Source organism: Toxotes jaculatrix, chromosome 7 (genome assembly GCF_017976425.1).
Source record: "Toxotes jaculatrix isolate fToxJac2 chromosome 7, fToxJac2.pri, whole genome shotgun sequence".
Taxonomy (NCBI): domain Eukaryota; kingdom Metazoa; phylum Chordata; class Actinopteri; family Toxotidae; genus Toxotes; species Toxotes jaculatrix.
In genome coordinates, this window is record NC_054400.1 from 5054922 (window position 1) to 5080845 (window position 25924).

The 25924-nt window shown below is 31.7% G+C and overlaps 1 protein-coding gene across 2 annotated transcripts in view; it reads left to right on the plus strand.

The window, feature by feature from the left end:
* nf2a (neurofibromin 2a (merlin)) overlaps positions 1 to 22451 on the plus strand; it is a 61538-nt gene extending 39087 nt beyond the window's left edge. For both annotated transcript variants that reach the window (XM_041041336.1, XM_041041337.1), the window contains one exon: positions 21964 to 22451. In XM_041041336.1, coding sequence (XP_040897270.1) covers positions 21964 to 22014 — 51 coding nt within the window. In that variant the 3' untranslated portion in view covers positions 22015 to 22451. The remainder of the gene's footprint in view (positions 1 to 21963) is intronic.
* Positions 22452 to 25924: the final 3473 nt, after the last annotated feature.

Sequence of the window (25924 nt, forward strand, 5' to 3'; positions counted from 1 at the left end):
TTTTTCGGCCAAAAAAAGTCAAAATTTTTTTTGACCTCAAAATGTCATAAAAAACGTCATAGTATAGTAAGGTATCAAAATCGGACAAAAAAAGTCAAAAATTTTTTTCACCTCAAAATGTCATAAAAAACGTCATAGTATAGTAAGGCGTTTTTTTCGGCCAAAAAAAGTCAAAATTTTTTTTGACCTCAAAATGTCATAAAAAACATCATAGTATAGTAAGGCATCAAAATCGGCCACAAAAGGTCAAAAATTTTTTTCACCTCAAGATGTCATAAAAAACGTCATAGTATAGTAAGGCGTCAAAATCGGACAAAAAAAGTCAAAAATTTTTTTCACCTCAAAATGTCATAAAAAACATAGTATAGTAAGGCGTCAAAATCGGACAAAAAAAGTCAAAAAATTTTTTCACCTCAAAATGTCATAAAAAACATCATAGTATAGTAAGGCGTTTTTTTTGGCCAAAAAAAGTCAAAAAATTTTTTGACCTCAAAATGTCATAAAAAACATCATAGTATAGTAAAGCGTCCAAATCAGCCAAAAAACTTAAAAATTTTTTTTGACCTCAAAATGTCATAAAAAACGTCATAGTATAGTAAGGCGTTTTTTTCGGCCAAAAAAAGTCAAAAATTTTTTTCACCTCAAAATGTCATAAAAAACATCATAGTATAGTAAGGCGTTTTTTTCGGCCAAAAAAAGTCAAACATTTTTTTGACCTCAAAATGTCATGAAAAACGTCATAGTATAGTAAGGCGTTTTTTTTGGCCACAAAAGGTCAAAATTTTTTTTCACCTCAAAATGTCATAAAAAACTTCATAGTATAGTAAGGCGTCAAAATCGGCCACAAAAGGTCAAAATTTTTTTTCACCTCAAAATGTCATAAAAAACGTCATAGTATAGAAAGGCGTCAAAATCGGAAAAAAAAAGTCAAAAATTTTTTTCACCTCAAAATGTCATAAAAAACGTCATAGTATAGTAAGGCGTCAAAATCGGACAAAAAAAGTCAAAATTTTTTTTGACCTCAAAATGTCATAAAAAACGTCATAGTATAGTAAGGCGTCAAAATCGGCCAAAAAACGGCAAAATTTTTTTTGACCTCAAAATGTCATAAAAGAACGTCATAGTATAGTAAGGCGTTTTTTTCGGACAAAAAAAGTCAAAAATTTTTTTGACCTCAAAATGTCATAAAAAACGTCATAGTATAGTAAGGCGTCAAAATCGGACAAAAGAAGTCAAAAATTTTTTTGACCTCAAAATGTCATAAAAAACGTCATAGTATAGTAAGGCGTTTTTTTCTGCCAAAAAAAGTCAAAAAATTTTTTGACCTCAAAATGTCATAAAAAACATCATAGTATAGTAAGGCGTTTTTTTCGGACAAAAAAAGTCAAAAAATTTTTTGACCTCAAAATGTCATAAAAAACATCATAGTATAGTAAGGCGTTTTTTTTGGCCAAAAAAAGTCAAAAAATTTTTTCACCTCAAAATGTCATAAAAAACGTCATAGTATAGTAAGGCATCAAAATCGGACAAAAAAAGTCAAAAATTTTTTTCACCTCAAAATGTCATAAAAAACGTCATAGTATAGTAAGGCGTTTTTTTCGGCCAAAAAAAGTCAAAAATTTTTTTGACCTCAAAATGTCATAAAAAACATCATAGTATAGTAAGGCATCAAAATCGGCCACAAAAGGTCAAAATTTTTTTTCACCTCAAGATGTCATAAAAAACGTCATAGTATAGTAAGGCGTCAAAATCGGCCAAAAAAAGTCAAAAAATTTTTTCACCTCAAAATGTCATAAAAAACATCATAGTATAGTAAGGCGTTTTTTTCGGACAAAAAAAGTCAAAAATTTTTTTCACCTCAAAATGTCATAAAAAACATCATAGTATAGTAAGGCGTTTTTTTTGGACAAAAAAAGTCAAAAAATTTTTTGACCTCAAAATGTCATAAAAAACATCATAGTATAGTAAGGCGTTTTTTTTCGGCCAAAAAAAGTCAAACATTTTTTTGACCTCAAAATGTCATAAAAAACGTCATAGTATAGTAAGGCGTCAAAATCGGACAAAAAAAGTCAAAAATTTTTTTGACCTCAAAATGTCATAAAAAACGTCATAGTATAGTAAGGTGTCAAAATCGGCCAAAAAACGGCAAAATTTTTTTTGACCTCAAAATGTCATAAAAAAACGTCATAGTATAGTAAGGCGTTTTTTTTCGGACAAAAAAAGTCAAAATTTTTTTTGACCTCAAAATGTCATAAAAAACGTCATAGTATAGTAAGGCATCAAAATCGGCCAAAAAAAGTCAAAAATTTTTTTGACCTCAAAATGTCATAAAAAACGTCATAGTATAGTAAGGCGTCAAAATCGGCCAAAAAAAGTCAAAAAAATTTTTGCCTCAAAATGTCATTAAACATGCTGTACGGTCGTAAGGCATCAAAATATGTCAAAAAAAGTAAGATTTTTTTCAGACCTCAAAATGTCATAAAACAAGTCATATGGACGTAAGTCTTCAAAAAAAGTTGGATTTTAGAATGACCTCAAAATGTCATAAAACACTTCATAGTATAGATAGATAGATAGAGATACTTTATTAATCCCCGTGGGGAAATTCGTTTGTAGCAGCAGTCACAAGGAAACAATAAATACACTCTTTAAAGGAAAAATAGATTTGGAAAAAGAAATACAATATATACAGGAGGGGGTCTTATATACACATACACACACACAAAGCAGGAGACAATTGCACATACATAAATATATAAGTATATATATACACACATACATGTAAATATATACATATACAATATATATATTACATATATATACAGTTAATGTAACTGAGACTTATAGGGCACCCTAGATGATGCATTAGTCCAGGTTTGTGAGCAAAGACACAGATGTGTTATAGTGTCTGATGGCGGATGGCAGGAATGACTTCCTGTACCGTTCCTTAGAGCACAGTGGTAGCAGAAGACTGTTGCTGAAGATGCTTCCCAGATTGTTCACAGTTTCAGGGAGCGGGTGGGAGGGACTGTCCATGTCCATGTTCTCAGCTTTGACAGCATTCTGTCCCACGCCACCTCCTCTGGGTTGGCAAGTTTAAAGCCCAAGGCGTCAAAATTGGCCAATAAAAGTCAATTTTTTTTTTGACCTCAAAATGTCATAAAAAACGTCATAGTATAGTAAGGCGTCAAAATCGGACCAAAAAAGTCAAAAAATTTTTTCACCTCAAAATGTCATAAAAAACATCATAGTATAGTAAGGCGTCAAAATCGGACAAAAAAAGTCAAATTTTTTTTTCACCTCAAAATGTCATAAAAAACATCATAGTATAGTAAGGCGTTTTTTTCGGCCAAAAAAAGTCAAACATTTTTTTCACCTCAAAATGTCATAAAAAACATCATAGTATAGTAAGGCGTTTTTTTCGGCCAATAAAGTCAAAATTTTTTTTGACCTCAAAATGTCATAAAAAACGTCATAGTATAGTAAGGCGTTTTTTTTTTCGGCCAAAAAAAAGTCAAACATTTTTTTCACCTCAAAATGTCATAAAAAACATCATAGTATAGTAAGGCGTCCAAATCGGCCAAAAAACGTCAAAATTTTTTTTGACTTCAAAATGTCATAAAAAACGTCATAGTATAGTAAGGCGTTTTTTTCGGCCAAAAAAAGTCAAACATTTTTTTCACCTCAAAATGTCATAAAAAACATCATAGTATAGTAAGGCATCAAAATCGGCCACAAAAGGTCAAAAATTTTTTTCACCTCAAGATGTCATAAAAAACGTCATAGTATAGTAAGGCGTCAAAATCGGACAAAAAAAGTCAAAAAAATTTTTCACCTCAAAATGTCATAAAAAACATCATAGTATAGTAAGGCGTCAAAATCGGACAAAAAAAGTCAAAAATTTTTTTCACCTCAAAATGTCATAAAAAACATCATAGTGTAGTAAGGCGTTTTTTTCGGCCAAAAAAAGTCACAAATTTTTTTCACCTCAAAATGTCATAAAAAACATCATAGTATAGTAAGCCGTCAAAATCGAACAAAAAAAGTCAAAAAATTTTTTCACCTCAAAATGTCATAAAAAACATCATAGTATAGTAAGGCGTCAAAATCAGACAAAAAAAGTCACAAATTTTTTTCACCTCAAAATGTCATAAAAAACGTCATAGTATAGTAAGGCGTTTTTTTCGGCCAAAAAAAGTCAAAAAAAATTTTCACCTCAAAATGTCATAAAAAACGTCATAGTATAGTAAGGCGTCAAAATCGGACAAAAAAAGTCAAATTTTTTTTTCACCTCAAAATGTCATAAAAAACATCATAGTATAGTAAGGCGTTTTTTTCGGCCAAAAAAAGTCAAAAATTTTTTCACCTCAAAATGTCATAAAAAACGTCATAGTATAGTAAGGCATCAAAATCGGCCAAAAAAAGTCAAAAAAATTTTTTTACCTCAAAATGTCATAAAAAAACGTCATAGTATAGTAAGGCGTCAAAATCGGCCAAAAAAAGCCAAAAATTTTTTTCACCTCAAAATGTCATAAAAAACGTCATAGTAATGTAAGGCGTCAAAATCGGACAAAAAAAGTCCAAACTTTTTTTGACCTCAAAATGTCATAAAAAACGTCATAGTATAGTAAGGCGTCACAATCGGCCAAAAAAAGTCAAACATTTTTTTCACCTCAAAATGTCATAAAAAACATCATAGTATAGTAAGGCATCAAAATCGGCCAAAAAAAGTCAAAAAAAAATTTCACCTCAAAATGTCATAAAAAACGTCATAGTATAGTAAGGCGTTTTTTTCGGCCAAAAAAAGTCAAAAATTTTTTTCACCTCAAAATGTCATAAAAAACGTCATAGTATAGTAAGGCGTTTTTTTCGGCCAAAAAAAGTCAAAAAATTTTTTCACCTCAAAATGTCATAAAAAACGTCATAGTATAGTAAGGCGTCAAAATCGGACAAAAAAAGTCAAAATTTTTTTTGACCTCAAAATGTCATAAAAAACGTCATAGTATAGTAAGGCGTCAAAATCGGCCAAAAAACGTCAAAATTTCTTTTGACCTCAAAATGTCATAAAAAAACGTCATAGTATAGTAAGGCGTTTTTTTCGGACAAAAAAAGTCAAAAATTTTTTTCACCTCAAAATGTCATAAAAAACGTCATAGTATAGTAAGGCGTTTTTTTCGGACAAAAAAAGTCAAAAATTTTTTTCACCTCAAAATGTCATAAAAAACGTCATAGTATAGTAAGGTGTTTTTTTCGGCCAAAAAAAGTCAAAATTTTTTTTCACCTCAAAATGTCATAAAAAACATCATAGTATAGTAAGGCATCAAAATCGTCCACAAAAGGTCAAAAAAAATTTTCACCTCAAGATGTCATAAAAGACGTCATAGTATAGTAAGGCGTCAAAATCGGACAAAAAAAATCAAAAAAATTTTTCACCTCAAAATGTCATAAAAAACGTCATAGTATAGTAAGGCGTCAAAATCGGCCAAAAAACGTCAAAATTTCTTTTGACCTCAAAATGTCATAAAAAAACATCATAGTATAGTAAGGCATCAAAATCGGCCACAAAAGGTCAAAAATTTTTTTCACCTCAAGATGTCATAAAAAACGTCATAGTATAGTAAGGCGTCAAAATCGGACAAAAAAAGTCAAAAAAATTTTTCACCTCAAAATGTCATAAAAAACATCATAGTATAGTAAGGCGTCAAAATCGGACAAAAAAAGTCAAAAATTTTTTTCACCTCAAAATGTCATAAAAAACATCATAGTGTAGTAAGGCGTTTTTTTCGGCCAAAAAAAGTCACAAATTTTTTTCACCTCAAAATGTCATAAAAAACATCATAGTATAGTAAGCCGTCAAAATCGAACAAAAAAAGTCAAAAAATTTTTTCACCTCAAAATGTCATAAAAAACATCATAGTATAGTAAGGCGTCAAAATCAGACAAAAAAAGTCACAAATTTTTTTCACCTCAAAATGTCATAAAAAACGTCATAGTATAGTAAGGCGTTTTTTTCGGCCAAAAAAAGTCAAAAAAAATTTTCACCTCAAAATGTCATAAAAAACGTCATAGTATAGTAAGGCGTCAAAATCGGACAAAAAAAGTCAAATTTTTTTTTCACCTCAAAATGTCATAAAAAACATCATAGTATAGTAAGGCGTTTTTTTCGGCCAAAAAAAGTCAAAAATTTTTTCACCTCAAAATGTCATAAAAAACGTCATAGTATAGTAAGGCATCAAAATCGGCCAAAAAAAGTCAAAAAAATTTTTTTACCTCAAAATGTCATAAAAAAACGTCATAGTATAGTAAGGCGTCAAAATCGGCCAAAAAAAGCCAAAAATTTTTTTCACCTCAAAATGTCATAAAAAACGTCATAGTAATGTAAGGCGTCAAAATCGGACAAAAAAAGTCCAAACTTTTTTTGACCTCAAAATGTCATAAAAAACGTCATAGTATAGTAAGGCGTCACAATCGGCCAAAAAAAGTCAAACATTTTTTTCACCTCAAAATGTCATAAAAAACATCATAGTATAGTAAGGCATCAAAATCGGCCAAAAAAAGTCAAAAAAAAATTTCACCTCAAAATGTCATAAAAAACGTCATAGTATAGTAAGGCGTTTTTTTCGGCCAAAAAAAGTCAAAAATTTTTTTCACCTCAAAATGTCATAAAAAACGTCATAGTATAGTAAGGCGTTTTTTTCGGCCAAAAAAAGTCAAAAAATTTTTTCACCTCAAAATGTCATAAAAAACGTCATAGTATAGTAAGGCGTCAAAATCGGACAAAAAAAGTCAAAATTTTTTTTGACCTCAAAATGTCATAAAAAACGTCATAGTATAGTAAGGCGTCAAAATCGGCCAAAAAACGTCAAAATTTCTTTTGACCTCAAAATGTCATAAAAAAACGTCATAGTATAGTAAGGCGTTTTTTTCGGACAAAAAAAGTCAAAAATTTTTTTCACCTCAAAATGTCATAAAAAACGTCATAGTATAGTAAGGCGTTTTTTTCGGACAAAAAAAGTCAAAATTTTTTTTCACCTCAAAATGTCATAAAAAACGTCATAGTATAGTAAGGCGTCAAAATCGGACAAAAAAAGTCAAAAAATTTTTTCACCTCAAAATGTCATAAAAAATGTCATAGTATAGTAAGGCGTCAAAATCGGCCAAAAAACGTCAAAATTTTTTTTGACTTCAAAATGTCATAAAAAACGTCATAGTATAGTAAGGCGTTTTTTTCGGCCAAAAAAAGTCAAACATTTTTTTCACCTCAAAATGTCATAAAAACATCATAGTATAGTAAGGCATCAAAATCGGCCACAAAAGGACAAAAAATTTTTTTCACCTCAAGATGTCATAAAAAACGTCATAGTATAGTAAGGCGTCAAAATCGGACAAAAAAAGTCAAAAAATTTTTTCACCTCAAAATGTCATAAAAAACATCATAGTATAGTAAGGCGTCAAAATCGGACAAAAAAAGTCAAAAAAATTTTTTACCTCAAAATGTCATAAAAAACGTCATAGTATAGTAAGGCGTCAAAATCGGACAAAAAAAGTCAAATTTTTTTTTCACCTCAAAATGTCATAAAAAACATCATAGTATAGTAAGGCGTTTTTTTCGGCCAAAAAAAGTCAAAAAATTTTTCACCTCAAAATGTCATAAAAAAACGTCATAGTATAGTAAGGCATCAAAATCGGCCAAAAAAAGTCAAAAAAATTTTTTTACCTCAAAATGTCATAAAAAAACGTCATAGTATAGTAAGGCGTCAAAATCGGCCAAAAAAAGCCAAAAATTTTTTTCACCTCAAAATGTCATAAAAAACGTCATAGTAATGTAAGGCGTCAAAATCGGACAAAAAAAGTCCAAACTTTTTTTGACCTCAAAATGTCATAAAAAACGTCATAGTATAGTAAGGCGTCACAATCGGCCAAAAAAAGTCAAACATTTTTTTCACCTCAAAATGTCATAAAAAACATCATAGTATAGTAAGGCATCAAAATCGGCCAAAAAAAGTCAAAAAAATTTTTCACCTCAAAATGTCATAAAAAACGTCATAGTATAGTAAGCCGTTTTTTTCGGCCAAAAAAAGTCAAAAATTTTTTTCACCTCAAAATGTCATAAAAAACGTCATAGTATAGTAAGGCGTTTTTTTCGGCCAAAAAAAGTCAAAAAATTTTTTCACCTCAAAATGTCATAAAAAACGTCATAGTATAGTAAGGCGTCAAAATCGGACAAAAAAAGTCAAAATTTTTTTTGACCTCAAAATGTCATAAAAAACGTCATAGTATAGTAAGGCGTCAAAATCGGCCAAAAAACGTCAAAATTTCTTTTGACCTCAAAATGTCATAAAAAAACGTCATAGTATAGTAAGGCGTTTTTTTCGGACAAAAAAAGTCAAAAATTTTTTTCACCTCAAAATGTCATAAAAAACGTCATAGTATAGTAAGGCGTTTTTTTCGGACAAAAAAAGTCAAAAAATTTTTTCACCTCAAAATGTCATAAAAAACGTCATAGTATAGTAAGGCGTTTTTTTCGGCCAAAAAAAGTCAAAATTTTTTTTCACCTCAAAATGTCATAAAAAACATCATAGTATAGTAAGGCATCAAAATCGTCCACAAAAGGTCAAAAAAAATTTTCACCTCAAGATGTCATAAAAGACGTCATAGTATAGTAAGGCGTCAAAATCGGACAAAAAAAATCAAAAAAATTTTTCACCTCAAAATGTCATAAAAAACGTCATAGTATAGTAAGGCGTCAAAATCGGCCAAAAAACGTCAAAATTTCTTTTGACCTCAAAATGTCATAAAAAAACATCATAGTATAGTAAGGCGTTTTTTTCGGACAAAAAAAGTCAAAAAAATTTTTCACCTCAAAATGTCATAAAAAACGTCATAGTATAGTAAGGCGTCAAAATCGGCCACAAAAGGTCAAAAAAAATTTTCACCTCAAAATGTCATAAAAAACGTCATAGTATAGTAAGGCGTCAAAATCGGACAAAAAAAGTCAAAAATTTTTTTTGACCTCAAAATGTCATAAAAAACGTCATAGTATAGTAAGGCGTTTTTTTCGGCCAAAAAAAGTCAAAATTTTTTTTCACCTCAAAATGTCATAAAAAACGTCATAGTATAGTAAGGCGTCAAAATCGGACAAAAAAAGTCAAAAAAATTTTTCACCTCAAAATGTCATAAAAAATGTCATAGTATAGTAAGGCGTCAAAATCGGCCAAAAAACGTCAAAATTTTTTTTGACTTCAAAATGTCATAAAAAACGTCATAGTATAGTAAGGCGTTTTTTTCGGCCAAAAAAAGTCAAACATTTTTTTCACCTCAAAATGTCATAAAAACATCATAGTATAGTAAGGCATCAAAATCAGCCACAAAAGGACAAAAAAATTTTTTCACCTCAAGATGTCATAAAAAACGTCATAGTATAGTAAGGCGTCAAAATCGGACAAAAAAAGTCAAAAAATTTTTTCACCTCAAAATGTCATAAAAAACATCATAGTATAGTAAGGCGTCAAAATCGGACAAAAAAAGTCAAAAATTTTTTTCACCTCAAAATGTCATAAAAAACATCATAGTATAGTAAGGCGTCAAAATCGGACAAAAAAAGTCAAAAATTTTTTTCACCTCAAAATGTCATAAAAAACATCATAGTATAGTAAGGCGTTTTTTTCGGCCAATAAAAGTCAAAAAAATTTTTCACCTCAAAATGTCATAAAAAACATCATAGTATAGTAAGGCGTCAAAATCGGCCAAAAAAAGTCAAAAATTTTTTTCACCTCAAAATGTCATAAAAAACATCATAGTATAGTAAGGCGTTTTTTTTTGGCCACAAAAGGTCAAAAAAATTTTTCACCTCAAAATGTCATAAAAAACGTCAAAAATTTTTTTCACCTCAAAATGTCATAAAAAACGTCATAGTATAGTAAGGCGTTTTTTTCGGCCAAAAAAAGTCAAACATTTTTTTCACCTCAAAATGTCATAAAAAACATCATAGTATAGTAAGGCGTTTTTTTCGGCCAATAAAAGTCAAAAAAATTTTTCACCTCAAAATGTCATAAAAAACATCATAGTATAGTAAGGCGTCAAAATCGGACAAAAAAAGCCAAAAATTTTTTTCACCTCAAAATGTCATAAAAACGTCATAGTATAGTAAGGCGTCAAAATCGGACAAAAAAAGTCAAAAAATTTTTTCACCTCAAAATGTCATAAAAAACGTCATAGTATAGTAAGGCGTCAAAATCGGACAAAAAAAGTCAAAAATTTTTTTCACCTCAAAATGTCATAAAAAACGTCATAGTATAGTAAGGCGTCCAAATCGGCCAAAAAAAGTCAAAATTTTTTTTGACCTCAAAATGTCATAAAAAACGTCATAGTATAGTAAGGCGTTTTTTTTCGGCCAAAAAAAAGTCAAACATTTTTTTGACCTCAAAATGTCATAAAAAACATCATAGTATAGTAAGGCGTCCAAATCGGCCAAAAAACGTCAAAATTTTTTTTGACTTCAAAATGTCATAAAAAACGTCATAGTATAGTAAGGCGTTTTTTTCGGCCAAAAAAAGTCAAACATTTTTTTCACCTCAAAATGTCATAAAAAACATCATAGTATAGTAAGGCATCAAAATCGGCCACAAAAGGTCAAAATTTTTTTTCACCTCAAGATGTCATAAAAAACGTCATAGTATAGTAAGGCGTCAAAATCGGACAAAAAAAGTCAAAAAATTTTTTCACCTCAAAATGTCATAAAAAACATCATAGTATAGTAAGGCGTCAAAATCGGACAAAAAAAGTCAAAAATTTTTTTCACCTCAAAATGTCATAAAAAACATCATAGTATAGTAAGGCGTTTTTTTCGGCCAAAAAAAGTCACAAATTTTTTTCACCTCAAAATGTCATAAAAAACATCATAGTATAGTAAGCCGTCAAAATCGGACAAAAAAAGTCAAAAAATTTTTTCACCTCAAAATGTCATAAAAAACATCATAGTATAGTAAGGCGTTTTTTTTGGCCAAAAAAAGTCAAAAAATTTTTTCACCTCAAAATGTCATAAAAAACATCATAGTATAGTAAGGCGTCAAAATCAGACAAAAAAAGTCAAAAAAATTTTTTTCACCTCAAAATGTCATAAAAAACGTCATAGTATAGTAAGGCGTTTTTTTCGGCCAAAAAAAGTCAAAAAAATTTTTCACCTCAAAATGTCATAAAAAACGTCATAGTATAGTAAGGCGTCAAAATCGGACAAAAAAAGTCAAATTTTTTTTTCACCTCAAAATGTCATAAAAAACATCATAGTATAGTAAGGCGTTTTTTTCGGCCAAAAAAAGTCAAAAATTTTTTCACCTCAAAATGTCATAAAAAACGTCATAGTATAGTAAGGCATCAAAATCGGCCAAAAAAAGTCAAAAATTTTTTTTTACCTCAAAATGTCATAAAAAAACGTCATAGTATAGTAAGGCGTCAAAATCGGCCAAAAAAAGCCAAAAATTTTTTTCACCTCAAAATGTCATAAAAAACGTCATAGTAATGTAAGGCGTCAAAATCGGACAAAAAAAGTCCAAACTTTTTTTGACCTCAAAATGTCATAAAAAACGTCATAGTATAGTAAGGCGTCACAATCGGCCAAAAAAAGTCAAACAGTTTTTTCACCTCAAAATGTCATAAAAAACATCATAGTATAGTAAGGCATCAAAATCGGCCAAAAAAAGTCAAAAATTTTTTTCACCTCAAAATGTCATAAAAAAACGTCATAGTATAGTAAGGCGTTTTTTTCGGCCAAAAAAAGTCAAACATTTTTTTCACCTCAAAATGTCATAAAAAACGTCATAGTATAGTAAGGCGTCAAAATCTGCCAAAAAAAGTCAAAAAAATTTTTCACCTCAGAATGTCATGAAAAACATTATAGTATAGTAAGGCGTCAAAATCGGTCAAAAAACGTCAAAATTTCTTTTGACCTCAAAATGTCATAAAAAAACGTCATAGTATAGTAAGGCGTTTTTTTCGGACAAAAAAAGTCAAAAATTTTTTTCACCTCAAAATGTCATAAAAAACGTCATAGTATAGTAAGGTGTTTTTTTCGGCCAAAAAAAGTCAAAAATTTTTTTGACCTCAAAATGTCATAAAAAACATCATAGTATAGTAAGGCGTCAAAATCGGCCACAAAAGGTCAAAAAAAATTTTCACCTCAAAATGTCATAAAAAACGTCATAGTATAGTAAGGCGTTTTTTTTTCGGCCAAAAAAAGACAAAATTTTTTTTCACCTCAAAATGTCATAAAAAACGTCATAGTATAGTAAGGCGTCAAAATCGGACAAAAAAAGTCAAAAATTTTTTTGACCTCAAAATGTCATAAAAAACGTCATAGTATAGTAAGGCGTCAAAATCGGCCAAAAAACGTCAAAATTTCTTTTGACCTCAAAATGTCATAAAAAAACGTCATAGTATAGTAAGGCGTTTTTTTCGGACAAAAAAAGTCAAAAAATTTTTTCACCTCAAAATGTCATAAAAAACGTTATAGTATAGTAAGGCGTTTTTTTCGGACAAAAAAAGTCAAAAAATTTTTTCACCTCAAAATGTCATAAAAAACGTCATAGTATAGTAAGGCGTTTTTTTCGGCCAAAAAAAGTCAAAATTTTTTTTCACCTCAAAATGTCATAAAAAACATCATAGTATAGTAAGGCATCAAAATCGTCCACAAAAGGTCAAAAAAAATTTTCACCTCAAGATGTCATAAAAGACGTCATAGTATAGTAAGGCGTCAAAATCGGACAAAAAAAATCAAAAAAATTTTTCACCTCAAAATGTCATAAAAAACGTCATAGTATAGTAAGGCGTCAAAATCGGCCAAAAAACGTCAAAATTTCTTTTGACCTCAAAATGTCATAAAAAAACATCATAGTATAGTAAGGCGTTTTTTTCGGACAAAAAAAGTCAAAAAAATTTTTCACCTCAAAATGTCATAAAAAACGTCATAGTATAGTAAGGCGTCAAAATCGGCCACAAAAGGTCAAAAAAAATTTTCACCTCAAAATGTCATAAAAAACGTCATAGTATAGTAAGGCGTCAAAATCGGACAAAAAAAGTCAAAAATTTTTTTTGACCTCAAAATGTCATAAAAAACGTCATAGTATAGTAAGGCGTTTTTTTCGGCCAAAAAAAGTCAAAATTTTTTTTCACCTCAAAATGTCATAAAAAACGTCATAGTATAGTAAGGCGTCAAAATCGGACAAAAAAAGTCAAAAAAATTTTTCACCTCAAAATGTCATAAAAAATGTCATAGTATAGTAAGGCGTCAAAATCGGCCAAAAAACGTCAAAATTTTTTTTGACTTCAAAATGTCATAAAAAACGTCATAGTATAGTAAGGCGTTTTTTTCGGCCAAAAAAAGTCAAACATTTTTTTCACCTCAAAATGTCATAAAAACATCATAGTATAGTAAGGCATCAAAATCAGCCACAAAAGGACAAAAAAATTTTTTCACCTCAAGATGTCATAAAAAACGTCATAGTATAGTAAGGCGTCAAAATCGGACAAAAAAAGTCAAAAAATTTTTTCACCTCAAAATGTCATAAAAAACATCATAGTATAGTAAGGCGTCAAAATCGGACAAAAAAAGTCAAAAATTTTTTTCACCTCAAAATGTCATAAAAAACATCATAGTATAGTAAGGCGTCAAAATCGGACAAAAAAAGTCAAAAATTTTTTTCACCTCAAAATGTCATAAAAAACATCATAGTATAGTAAGGCGTTTTTTTCGGCCAATAAAAGTCAAAAAAATTTTTCACCTCAAAATGTCATAAAAAACATCATAGTATAGTAAGGCGTCAAAATCGGCCAAAAAAAGTCAAAAATTTTTTTCACCTCAAAATGTCATAAAAAACATCATAGTATAGTAAGGCGTTTTTTTTTGGCCACAAAAGGTCAAAAAAATTTTTCACCTCAAAATGTCATAAAAAACGTCAAAAATTTTTTTCACCTCAAAATGTCATAAAAAACGTCATAGTATAGTAAGGCGTTTTTTTCGGCCAAAAAAAGTCAAACATTTTTTTCACCTCAAAATGTCATAAAAAACATCATAGTATAGTAAGGCGTTTTTTTCGGCCAATAAAAGTCAAAAAAATTTTTCACCTCAAAATGTCATAAAAAACATCATAGTATAGTAAGGCGTCAAAATCGGACAAAAAAAGCCAAAAATTTTTTTCACCTCAAAATGTCATAAAAACGTCATAGTATAGTAAGGCGTCAAAATCGGACAAAAAAAGTCAAAAAATTTTTTCACCTCAAAATGTCATAAAAAACGTCATAGTATAGTAAGGCGTCAAAATCGGACAAAAAAAGTCAAAAATTTTTTTCACCTCAAAATGTCATAAAAAACGTCATAGTATAGTAAGGCGTCCAAATCGGCCAAAAAAAGTCAAAATTTTTTTTGACCTCAAAATGTCATAAAAAACGTCATAGTATAGTAAGGCGTTTTTTTTCGGCCAAAAAAAAGTCAAACATTTTTTTGACCTCAAAATGTCATAAAAAACATCATAGTATAGTAAGGCGTCCAAATCGGCCAAAAAACGTCAAAATTTTTTTTGACTTCAAAATGTCATAAAAAACGTCATAGTATAGTAAGGCGTTTTTTTCGGCCAAAAAAAGTCAAACATTTTTTTCACCTCAAAATGTCATAAAAAACATCATAGTATAGTAAGGCATCAAAATCGGCCACAAAAGGTCAAAATTTTTTTTCACCTCAAGATGTCATAAAAAACGTCATAGTATAGTAAGGCGTCAAAATCGGACAAAAAAAGTCAAAAAATTTTTTCACCTCAAAATGTCATAAAAAACATCATAGTATAGTAAGGCGTCAAAATCGGACAAAAAAAGTCAAAAATTTTTTTCACCTCAAAATGTCATAAAAAACATCATAGTATAGTAAGGCGTTTTTTTCGGCCAAAAAAAGTCACAAATTTTTTTCACCTCAAAATGTCATAAAAAACATCATAGTATAGTAAGCCGTCAAAATCGGACAAAAAAAGTCAAAAAATTTTTTCACCTCAAAATGTCATAAAAAACATCATAGTATAGTAAGGCGTTTTTTTTGGCCAAAAAAAGTCAAAAAATTTTTTCACCTCAAAATGTCATAAAAAACATCATAGTATAGTAAGGCGTCAAAATCAGACAAAAAAAGTCAAAAAAATTTTTTTCACCTCAAAATGTCATAAAAAACGTCATAGTATAGTAAGGCGTTTTTTTCGGCCAAAAAAAGTCAAAAAAATTTTTCACCTCAAAATGTCATAAAAAACGTCATAGTATAGTAAGGCGTCAAAATCGGACAAAAAAAGTCAAATTTTTTTTTCACCTCAAAATGTCATAAAAAACATCATAGTATAGTAAGGCGTTTTTTTCGGCCAAAAAAAGTCAAAAATTTTTTCACCTCAAAATGTCATAAAAAACGTCATAGTATAGTAAGGCATCAAAATCGGCCAAAAAAAGTCAAAAATTTTTTTTTACCTCAAAATGTCATAAAAAAACGTCATAGTATAGTAAGGCGTCAAAATCGGCCAAAAAAAGCCAAAAATTTTTTTCACCTCAAAATGTCATAAAAAACGTCATAGTAATGTAAGGCGTCAAAATCGGACAAAAAAAGTCCAAACTTTTTTTGACCTCAAAATGTCATAAAAAACGTCATAGTATAGTAAGGCGTCACAATCGGCCAAAAAAAGTCAAACAGTTTTTTCACCTCAAAATGTCATAAAAAACATCATAGTATAGTAAGGCATCAAAATCGGCCAAAAAAAGTCAAAAATTTTTTTCACCTCAAAATGTCATAAAAAAACGTCATAGTATAGTAAGGCGTTTTTTTCGGCCAAAAAAAGTCAAACATTTTTTTCACCTCAAAATGTCATAAAAAACGTCATAGTATAGTAAGGCGTCAAAATCTGCCAAAAAAAGTCAAAAAAATTTTTCACCTCAGAATGTCATGAAAAACATTATAGTATAGTAAGGCGTCAAAATCGGTCAAAAAACGTCAAAATTTCTTTTGACCTCAAAATGTCATAAAAAAACGTCATAGTATAGTAAGGCGTTTTTTTCGGACAAAAAAAGTCAAAAATTTTTTTCACCTCAAAATGTCATAAAAAACGTCATAGTATAGTAAGGTGTTTTTTTCGGCCAAAAAAAGTCAAAAATTTTTTTGACCTCAAAATGTCATAAAAAACATCATAGTATAGTAAGGCGTCAAAATCGGCCACAAAAGGTCAAAAAAAATTTTCACCTCAAAATGTCATAAAAAACGTCATAGTATAGTAAGGCGTTTTTTTTCGGCCAAAAAAAGACAAAATTTTTTTTCACCTCAAAATGTCATAAAAAACGTCATAGTATAGTAAGGCGTCAAAATCGGACAAAAAAAGTCAAAAATTTTTTTGACCTCAAAATGTCATAAAAAACGTCATAGTATAGTAAGGCGTCAAAATCGGCCAAAAAACGTCAAAATTTCTTTTGACCTCAAAATGTCATAAAAAAACGTCATAGTATAGTAAGGCGTTTTTTTCGGACAAAAAAAGTCAAAAAATTTTTTCACCTCAAAATGTCATAAAAAACGTTATAGTATAGTAAGGCGTTTTTTTCGGACAAAAAAAGTCAAAAATTTTTTTCACCTCAAAATGTCATAAAAAACGTCATAGTATAGTAAGGCGTTTTTTTTCGGCCAAAAAAAGTCAAAAAATTTTTTCACCTCAAAATGTCATAAAAAACGTCATAGTAAGGCGTTTTTTTCGGCCAAAAAAAGTCAAATTTTTTTTTCACCTCAAAATGTCATAAAAAACATCATAGTATAGTAAGGCATCAAAATCGTCCACAAAAGGTCAAAAAAAATTTTCACCTCAAGATGTCATAAAAGACGTCATAGTATAGTAAGGCGTCAAAATCGGACAAAAAAAATCAAAAAAATTTTTCACCTCAAAATGTCATAAAAAACGTCATAGTATAGTAAGGCGTCAAAATCGGCCACAAAAGGTCAAAAAAAATTTTCACCTCAAAATGTCATAAAAAACGTCATAGTATAGTAAGGCGTCAAAATCGGCCAAAAAACGTCAAAATTTCTTTTGACCTCAAAATGTCATAAAAAAACATCATAGTATAGTAAGGCGTTTTTTTCGGACAAAAAATGTCAAAAAAATTTTTCACGTCAAAATGTCATAAAAAACGTCATAGTATAGTAAGGCGTCAAAATCGGCCACAAAAGGTCAAAAAAAATTTTCACCTCAAAATGTCATAAAAAACGTCATAGTATAGTAAGGCGTCAAAATCGGCCAAAAAACGTCAAAATTTCTTTTGACCTCAAAATGTCATAAAAAAACATCATAGTATAGTAAGGCGTTTTTTTCGGACAAAAAATGTCAAAAAAATTTTTCACGTCAAAATGTCATAAAAAACGTCATAGTATAGTAAGGCGTCAAAATCGGCCACAAAAGGTCAAAAAAATTTTTCACCTCAAAATGTCATAAAAAACGTCATAGTATAGTAAGGCGTCAAAATCGGACAAAAAAAGTCAAAATTTTTTTTTGACCTCAAAATGTCATAAAAAACGTCATAGTATAGTAAGGCGTTTTTTTCGGCCAAAAAAAGTCAAAATTTTTTTTCACCTCAAAATGTCATAAAAAACGTCATAGTATAGTAAGGCGTCAAAATCGGACAAAAAAAGTCAAAAAATTTTTTCACCTCAAAATGTCATAAAAAATGTCATAGTATAGTAAGGCGTCAAAATCGGCCAAAAAACGTCAAAATTTTTTTTGACTTCAAAATGTCATAAAAAACGTCATAGTATAGTAAGGCGTTTTTTTCGGCCAAAAAAAGTCAAACATTTTTTTCACCTCAAAATGTCATAAAAACATCATAGTATAGTAAGGCATCAAAATCGGCCACAAAAGGTCAAAAATTTTTTTCACCTCAAGATGTCATAAAAAACGTCATAGTATAGTAAGGCGTCAAAATCGGACAAAAAAAGTCAAAAAATTTTTTCACCTCAAAATGTCATAAAAAACATCATAGTATAGTAAGGCGTCAAAATCGGACAAAAAAAGTCAAAAAATTTTTTTACCTCAAAATGTCATAAAAAACGTCATAGTATAGTAAGGCGTCAAAATCGGACAAAAAAAGTCAAAAAAATTTTTCACCTCAAAATGTCATAAAAAACGTCATAGTATAGTAAGGCGTTTTTTTCGGCCAAAAAAAGTCAAAAAATTTTTTCACCTCAAAATGTCATAAAAAACATCATAGTATAGTAAGGCGTTTTTTTCGGCCAATAAAAGTCAAAAAAATTTTTCACCTCAAAATGTCATAAAAAACATCATAGTATAGTAAGGCGTCAAAATCGGCCAAAAAAAGTCAAAAAAATTTTTCACCTCAAAATGTCATAAAAAACGTCATAGTATAGTAAGGCGTCAAAATCGGCCAAAAAAAGTCAAATTTTTTTTTTACCTCAAAATGTCATAAAAAACGTCATAGTATAGTAAGGCGTTTTTTTCGGCTAAAAATAGTCAAAAAATTTTTTGACCTCAAAATGTCATAAAAAACATCATAGTATAGTAAGGCGTTTTTTTCGGCCAAAAAAAGTCAAAAAATTTTTTCACCTCAAAATGTCATAAAAAACATCATAGTATAGTAAGGCGTTTTTTTCGGCCAATAAAAGTCAAAAAAATTTTTCACCTCAAAATGTCATAAAAAACATCATAGTATAGTAAGGCGTCAAAATCGGCCACAAAAGGTCAAAAAAAATTTTCACCTCAAAATGTCATAAAAAACGTCATAGTATAGTAAGGCGTCAAAATCTGACAAAAAAAGTCAAAATTTTTTTTTCACCTCAAAATGTCATAAAAAACGTCATAGTATAGTAAGGCGTTTTTTTCGGCCAAAAAAAGTCAAAATTTTTTTTCACCTCAAAATGTCATAAAAAACGTCATAGTATAGTAAGGCGTCAAAATCGGACAAAAAAAGTTAAAATTTTTTTTGACCTCAAAATGTCATAAAAAACGTCATAGTATAGTAAGGCGTCAAAATCGGCCAAAAAACGTCAAAATTTCTTTTGACCTCAAAATGTCATAAAAAAACGTCATAGTATAGTAAGGCGTTTTTTTCGGACAAAAAAAGTCAAAAAAATTTTTCACCTCAAAATGTCATAAAAAACGTCATAGTATAGTAAGGCGTTTTTTTCGGCCAAAAAAAGTCAAAAAATTTTTTCACCTCAAAATGTCATAAAAAACGTCATAGTAAGGCGTTTTTTTCGGCCAAAAAAAGTCAAAATTTTTTTTCACCTCAAAATGTCATAAAAAACATCATAGTATAGTAAGGCATCAAAATCGTCCACAAAAGGTCAAAAAAAATTTTCACCTCAAGATGTCATAAAAGACGTCATAGTATAGTAAGGCGTCAAAATCGGACAAAAAAAATCAAAAAAATTTTTCACCTCAAAATGTCATAAAAAACGTCATAGTATAGTAAGGCGTCAAAATCGGCCACAAAAGGTCAAAAAAAATTTTCACCTCAAAATGTCATAAAAAACGTCATAGTATAGTAAGGCGTCAAAATCGGCCAAAAAACGTCAAAATTTCTTTTGACCTCAAAATGTCATAAAAAAACGTCATAGTATAGTAAGGCGTTTTTTTCGGACAAAAAAAGTCAAAAAAATTTTTCACGTCAAAATGTCATAAAAAACGTCATAGTATAGTAAGGCGTCAAAATCGGCCAAAAAAGGTCAAAAAAATTTTTCACCTCAAAATGTCATAAAAAACGTCATAGTATAGTAAGGCGTCAAAATCGGCCAAAAAAAGTCAAATTTTTTTTTGACCTCAAAATGTCATAAAAAACGTCATAGTATAGTAAGGCGTTTTTTTCGGCCAAAAATAGTCAAAAAATTTTTTGACCTCAAAATGTCATAAAAAACATCATAGTATAGTAAGGCGTCAAAATCGGCCAAAAAAAGTCAACATTTTTTTTCACCTCAAAATGTCATAAAAAACGTCATAGTATAGTAAGGCGTTTTTTTCGGCCAAAAATAGTCAAAAAATTTTTTGACCTCAAAATGTCATAAAAACGTCATAGTATAGTAAGACGTCAAAATCGGCCAAAAGAAGTCCATTTTTTTTTCGTCTTAAAATGTCATAAAAAACGTCATAGTATAGTAAGGCTTCAAAATATGCCAACAAACATTTTTTTTTTCAGACCTCAAAATGTCATGAAACACGTCATAGAGCCGTAAGGCTTCAAAACATTTATGTTTTTCTGTTTTTCTATTATTTGTATTATATTGTTCTGTTTGATATTGGAATATATGTACACTGTAAGGTGCGTATTGCAATATTTTTACTTTATTTTCATTATACTATACTTTCTATTTTTTTGTTTCACTTCATTTATCCCATTTATTTTAGAAACATTTTTCTTGGTTTACACACTATGTGCAATTTTCTTCTTTTCTTCATTTTCCATTGGGAGTTTGTAAGTAACAAAAGAATTTCCTTACAGGGATTAATAAAGTTTTTCTGATTCTGATTGGTAAACATTACCCAGCAAATCCGTCCTTCTCCCACATATTATCTGTTTGGTTTTGCTTAAGTCCCTCCATCTACACATTCCCCAGAAATAACCTGGATTTGCCAAACTGTCCTCCTTCATCCCTGGTCTAATATTTACTTTTGCAGCCGCTTTAATTCCCCTTACCCTGCAGATGTTGAGGAGAGGAAAAAGTTTGCCCACCCGATTTGAGGTGATGGTCTCTTGCACTGTATTAGATGAGCTAATGGTAGCTGTGCCGAAGAGCACAGCCAGAGGCCTGAATTAATCCATCGCCAGCTCATTTAAACCTGAAGTAAAAACAGTTAACAGTGCTTTCTATGACTGGTATTGATCTTCTACTTATCCTGCTCTCTATTCTCTGCAGTAGCAGAGAGTTTGGGAAACCTACAGATTTCTTTGTCCGTCAGGGCTACGTGTAAACCCTGACTGAGGCCAATTTTTCTGTCAGTTGGTCAGTGTAATGCGTATCAGTGCTGCATGCCTTCACATTCCATTACATTAGAAACAGAATAACCTTGGGGGTTATGTTTCCAGTAAACATTGAAGTGCATAAAGACTCTCCAATTATCTTCTCCTTATGATCACTTCGTCTTTTGATTAGTCAAGGGAAACAAGTCAGATCATGTGCTGTGGTTCTTACTGCCTTTTCATTTTTATTCTAGTGTTCATCAGAGGCATGGCTGGAATAAACATGCATACATGTACATTTTTATCAGAATCACAACTAACAATATAGTGTCAGCGGAGATTCCCCCGAACAACAGTAAAACTCCCTTTTCATTTCATTAAAGAGAACAAAGAAACACCTGTTTTGGTACTTTTACCTAAGTTAATGATCTGAGTGAGAATTTCCTTCACCACTGACATTGGTCTCAACAAAAAATAATCTACAATCCTTTAATTTTCACTATCCAGGAAATTTTAATTGAGTAACTGTGGTGGATCCTAACACAACAGCACTCACAAGTGAGTCCATGGCTTTAGGGAGACTGCTCAAGAAACAGCCACCACTGCATGAAAACAAACCCAACCAGGGTGCCCATGCTTGCAACCAAATGTACTCAGTCCAACGGGCTGTTGACAGCCAGGGAATTTTAAAAGTTGGGCTCTGGCAATGTGCTTTCACCCAGCAAGCCTGTTGACCATCCACAAATAGGTTTGGATGGTCTCTCAGTTGAAATTCTTAAGCAGCCGGGGTTCACACTCCATGCGCTGGGAATACACAAAAGGACTGTATCTGGCAGAATGGCTCAGGGAAAGTACAGGTGATGATTTCAGTGACATTAGTCTCCAATAAAGATTTCCTGTTTACTCATTTTGCTTGCTTCGCTCAGTATATTCTGTTCTTGTTTACTTTCACAACTGATTAAAAAAAAAACCAACTCATTAAGTCTGTTTTTATCTCCTCCACAGCTAACACTACAGAGCACCAAGTCCAGGGTGGCCTTCTTTGAAGAACTGTAAACTGCATACTGGTAAAGGCGGTTATGCACAGCTTCCAAGAACCTCTTGTTTCTACATTCCTGGTCAGTGTAAATGATTGACCACACTACAAGGCCTTATATCCCACTTCCTGGGAATCACTATGAAACACTATGAACAAAAAAATGACCACTGCCTTGATCTGCACCAACTAAAGGGGCCTCATGTGTACGCACAAACAGGGATACATGCAGAATGGTCCTGCATTAAATCTGGGATTCATAAAAAATGAGTGTGTGTTTACAGTGAGTGTGTGAAATATAGCACATTCCCCTTAAATATTTTGAAGTGAACTTGGGTGTGGGTTTTATTAGTGTCAAAGAATAAAGGTAGATAACACAAAAAGGAAAAAAAAAAAAGTTGTGTAATATGATCTTTGGCTTCTCCTGTTCCACTGTTCCACTTAATGAGACAGTATTTGTGGAGTTTCAAATGGTTATTATATCATGTCCAATTGGGTGACCTACATTAGCTGATTGCCTGTTTTGAAAAATTCAAACAGAAACAAACCACTAAAGGATAAAGTTGAAGAAGAGAATTAATGATCATATGGCTGATATGTCACCCATACCCTGACCCAAATGTTTATATACAGCAATATACTGTATGTATGCATGTTAGACTTCCTTCTGCCTAAACACTGAGCATTTGTTATATTCAATTTTATTCATAATGTCAACAAATCCCTCATATAATTCTTTCTTTTCTAAATAAATTCACAATGCCTTAGTTTTCTTGTTTCAGTGGAATGGTTAAATGAAAAAATTCAATGTTCAAGCAGCAAATACAGGGCATTTCTTTGCCATCATACATATAGCCATTTATCACTAATAATAGGAGCTGATGGACTGTAATGGATATTAAGCTTGTTCTCAACACAAATATCCACTTCTGTGATTTACATCAAGGAATTTTACCGTAGCTGTGTTGTGTGAGAAGTGTTTTTTCTCATTTAAATCTCAGACTCTGTGTCCATGTTTGTGCCTCTGTGAAACTTTTTGTGCTGAATGTAGGCAAAGTGTTAAACATGATGCCTTAGGACTTATGTTTACATCTTCTATACACAGAGAAGTCATGTTACATATCTCTGGCTGCCTCCAGCAGTTGATATGGGTATGCTTTTACAAGACACTACACGCACTACACTCTGCTCTTGAAAGTGAAGTGACGATCATTTGTACTAGGTGGTTCTTAGAATCTGAACTGGATGTAGAAAGTGTGATTTTTAGATGTGAGCTTGTGTCACATCTATCATATATCTCATTTTTTTGGTGAAGACAACCACTTTTTCAAAACATGAATTTGCATCTATTTTGAATTAATGCGTCTTTCTGAATTAATGTACTCTTTCCCTCTGAAAGCAATTTATTTTGGGGAATTATAATGTGAAGGAAATATATTCTTTTTCTTCCTGCCTGCATTTAACAAGAATAGGGAGCAGTATTTAAACTGAAACTTGTGGTGAAGTTACAGTACCTGTATTTCTAGACAAACATTGTAACAAATATGTATGTTTCGCCTGTAAAATAAACGAATATCAGGTCTGATTTTTTTTGTGTGTGTGTTTGAGTTTTTTTTCCATACAGAAATAATGTTGTGTTAGTTATTTTGGCAGACTTTGATGAATGTCAGCTTTGATACTGCCAGTGCCAAGAGCCTCTTCCACCCGACCCAAACAGACATCCAATTACACCTTTGAAATGAATCAAGTGTTACGCAAGCACCCTCCATCTTGTGTCAGATCACATACCCTGTTTGCTTGAGTGACAAGGTCTTTGTGTGTGTGCTTGTGTGCCTACGGATGTGTGGGCGAGTGGGGTGTGTTGCATACCCTGTGCACTCGTTTTTGTGCCGGCGTGCGTTGTGTCACCAAGTTAACCCTTTAATGTGAGTCTCTAGCCGTGTCTTCAGGTCTCTGAGACTGACAGCTCGCTGACAGAATGAGTGGCGCTCAGGTCAGGGGCCTTCTCCAAAGCTCTGTCACTTCTGGGCTCAGTTTGTGGGCTCAGTTGGAGAATGACCACCCTGGCTCGTCAGTGTTGTGACAGAGAGACGTCTTCAGGAGGCAACTCTCCCTGGGGGTCCGGGACTCAGAGGAACAGGGGTGGAAGGTCTGCGGAGGCATCAGGCAAACCGACAGATACACAGATTTTCCTGCGTTGCTGCCACCCCCTCAACACTGTCCTCTGAAACAGGGGAGAGGGAAGAGGGGATGAGATAGGAAGAATCACATCTTTTGTCATTTATGCATTCTCAAGGGATCACAGTTGACGTCACACCTGCACACACACCGGTGCACACACAAACACGCTCGTCTTGCAGCAGATTGGAAAAGGTTCTCAGTTTACTGCAGGGCGCAGGGAGCGGACAGGGACGGCACAGCACCTGCCAAGGGCTTGAATATAGAACAAGCACACACAATAGGAAGGAAAAACCCCTGTGTCATAATCCAGGGCAAGCCTCCATTCAGGGAGCCAATTCAAACATCAAACAAATTATGTAATAACGGTTTTTATTGGCTAAGAACGGTTGTCAATAAAATCTTCATATTACCTTTTTACATTTGGCTGCACAGAGTTGGTAGGTGGTATTCGTAAACCCAAATAACTTGAGAGTAAATGCACTATGGCCTCATTGTAAACGCCAAATAAATATCCCATTTATGTTAAATTGTGAACTGAATTGAATGAAACAAGCGTATTATTTTTCTGCAGGCACATGCATTAATCACGATGATCACTTTATTCACACAACAATCACAGTTGATGTTCCAGAGAATTTACTCCATTACATCGCATGTGTAATATTTGTTATAAAATTACATATACTGTGGTAGGAGATTTTATCTGTGACTTAGCTTGTCACTGGTATTTAGCACTGGTAAGCTGATTTAATTTAGTTGGCAACACACAACATTATGCTTTTTGTGGTATGTTTCTCAGAGTGTGATTTTATTACACTAAAAGCTCTGATATGTCTTCTATGTAAGATTTTAGCCAAGTATACTCTTCCTTTGTTTGTTCCATTGTGATATCACGGCTCAATATGAGAAATGTAAGTTATTTTTGTCAAATAATGAATAGAATCTTTTAACTTTACTTGTTTTAATGTGGAACTGCCAATGTAGGCTAAAGCAAAACAAAACTGAAATGTAAAGGTCAAATTTGCTTATCAGATCTTAACTTTCAAACCCTGTTGCTCCATCTCTATCTCCACCTTGTTGTGCCAAAGCATTTCCTTTCACATGCTCGTCTGCTGTGTCCTCCCATGACACTGTGAGCTCCAAAGACTATAAACCATCCATTGTGTGTTTTATCTGCACCAGCTATGGTGGAGCTCACTATTTCCTGTGGGCTTATCAACTGCTTCCTCAAATATAGACCCATGTGCTAATCTCTTCCCACCCATACCTGTCCTAAAATACGCCAGCTCAGAAATCCTTTAGTCATTTTCCTTTATAACACTCTGGACAAATGCAACAATATATTCACACCAGATGACAAATGAATTTCTAACCATTTGCTCTCAGTCTCTGCTGCTAGATAATTTATATTACTTGGCTTATCGTGCTTGGACAAACTGTCGACATAAAAGACTGGAAGAGACTTCACCTGTCTATAGACTGATATTTTGGTTGGGTGATGTGGACAGGAGATTTTAAACGGACACAACCTGAGTTAACACGTTAGCTATGTTTGCCCCATACCACAACTCTCCCTCCAGTGCAGTTTCTTTTACAGTTCATATTAGTTTATCCACTGTTTAGCCTGAGGGACAACCCTTATCCCTCTTACTTCTTCCTGCTTTTCCCTGAGGGAGTTTTCTCCATAAAGGTTGCCCTTTGTGTAACCCTGTTCCTCCCCTCTATCTTGCTGCACCTGCCCTACAATGT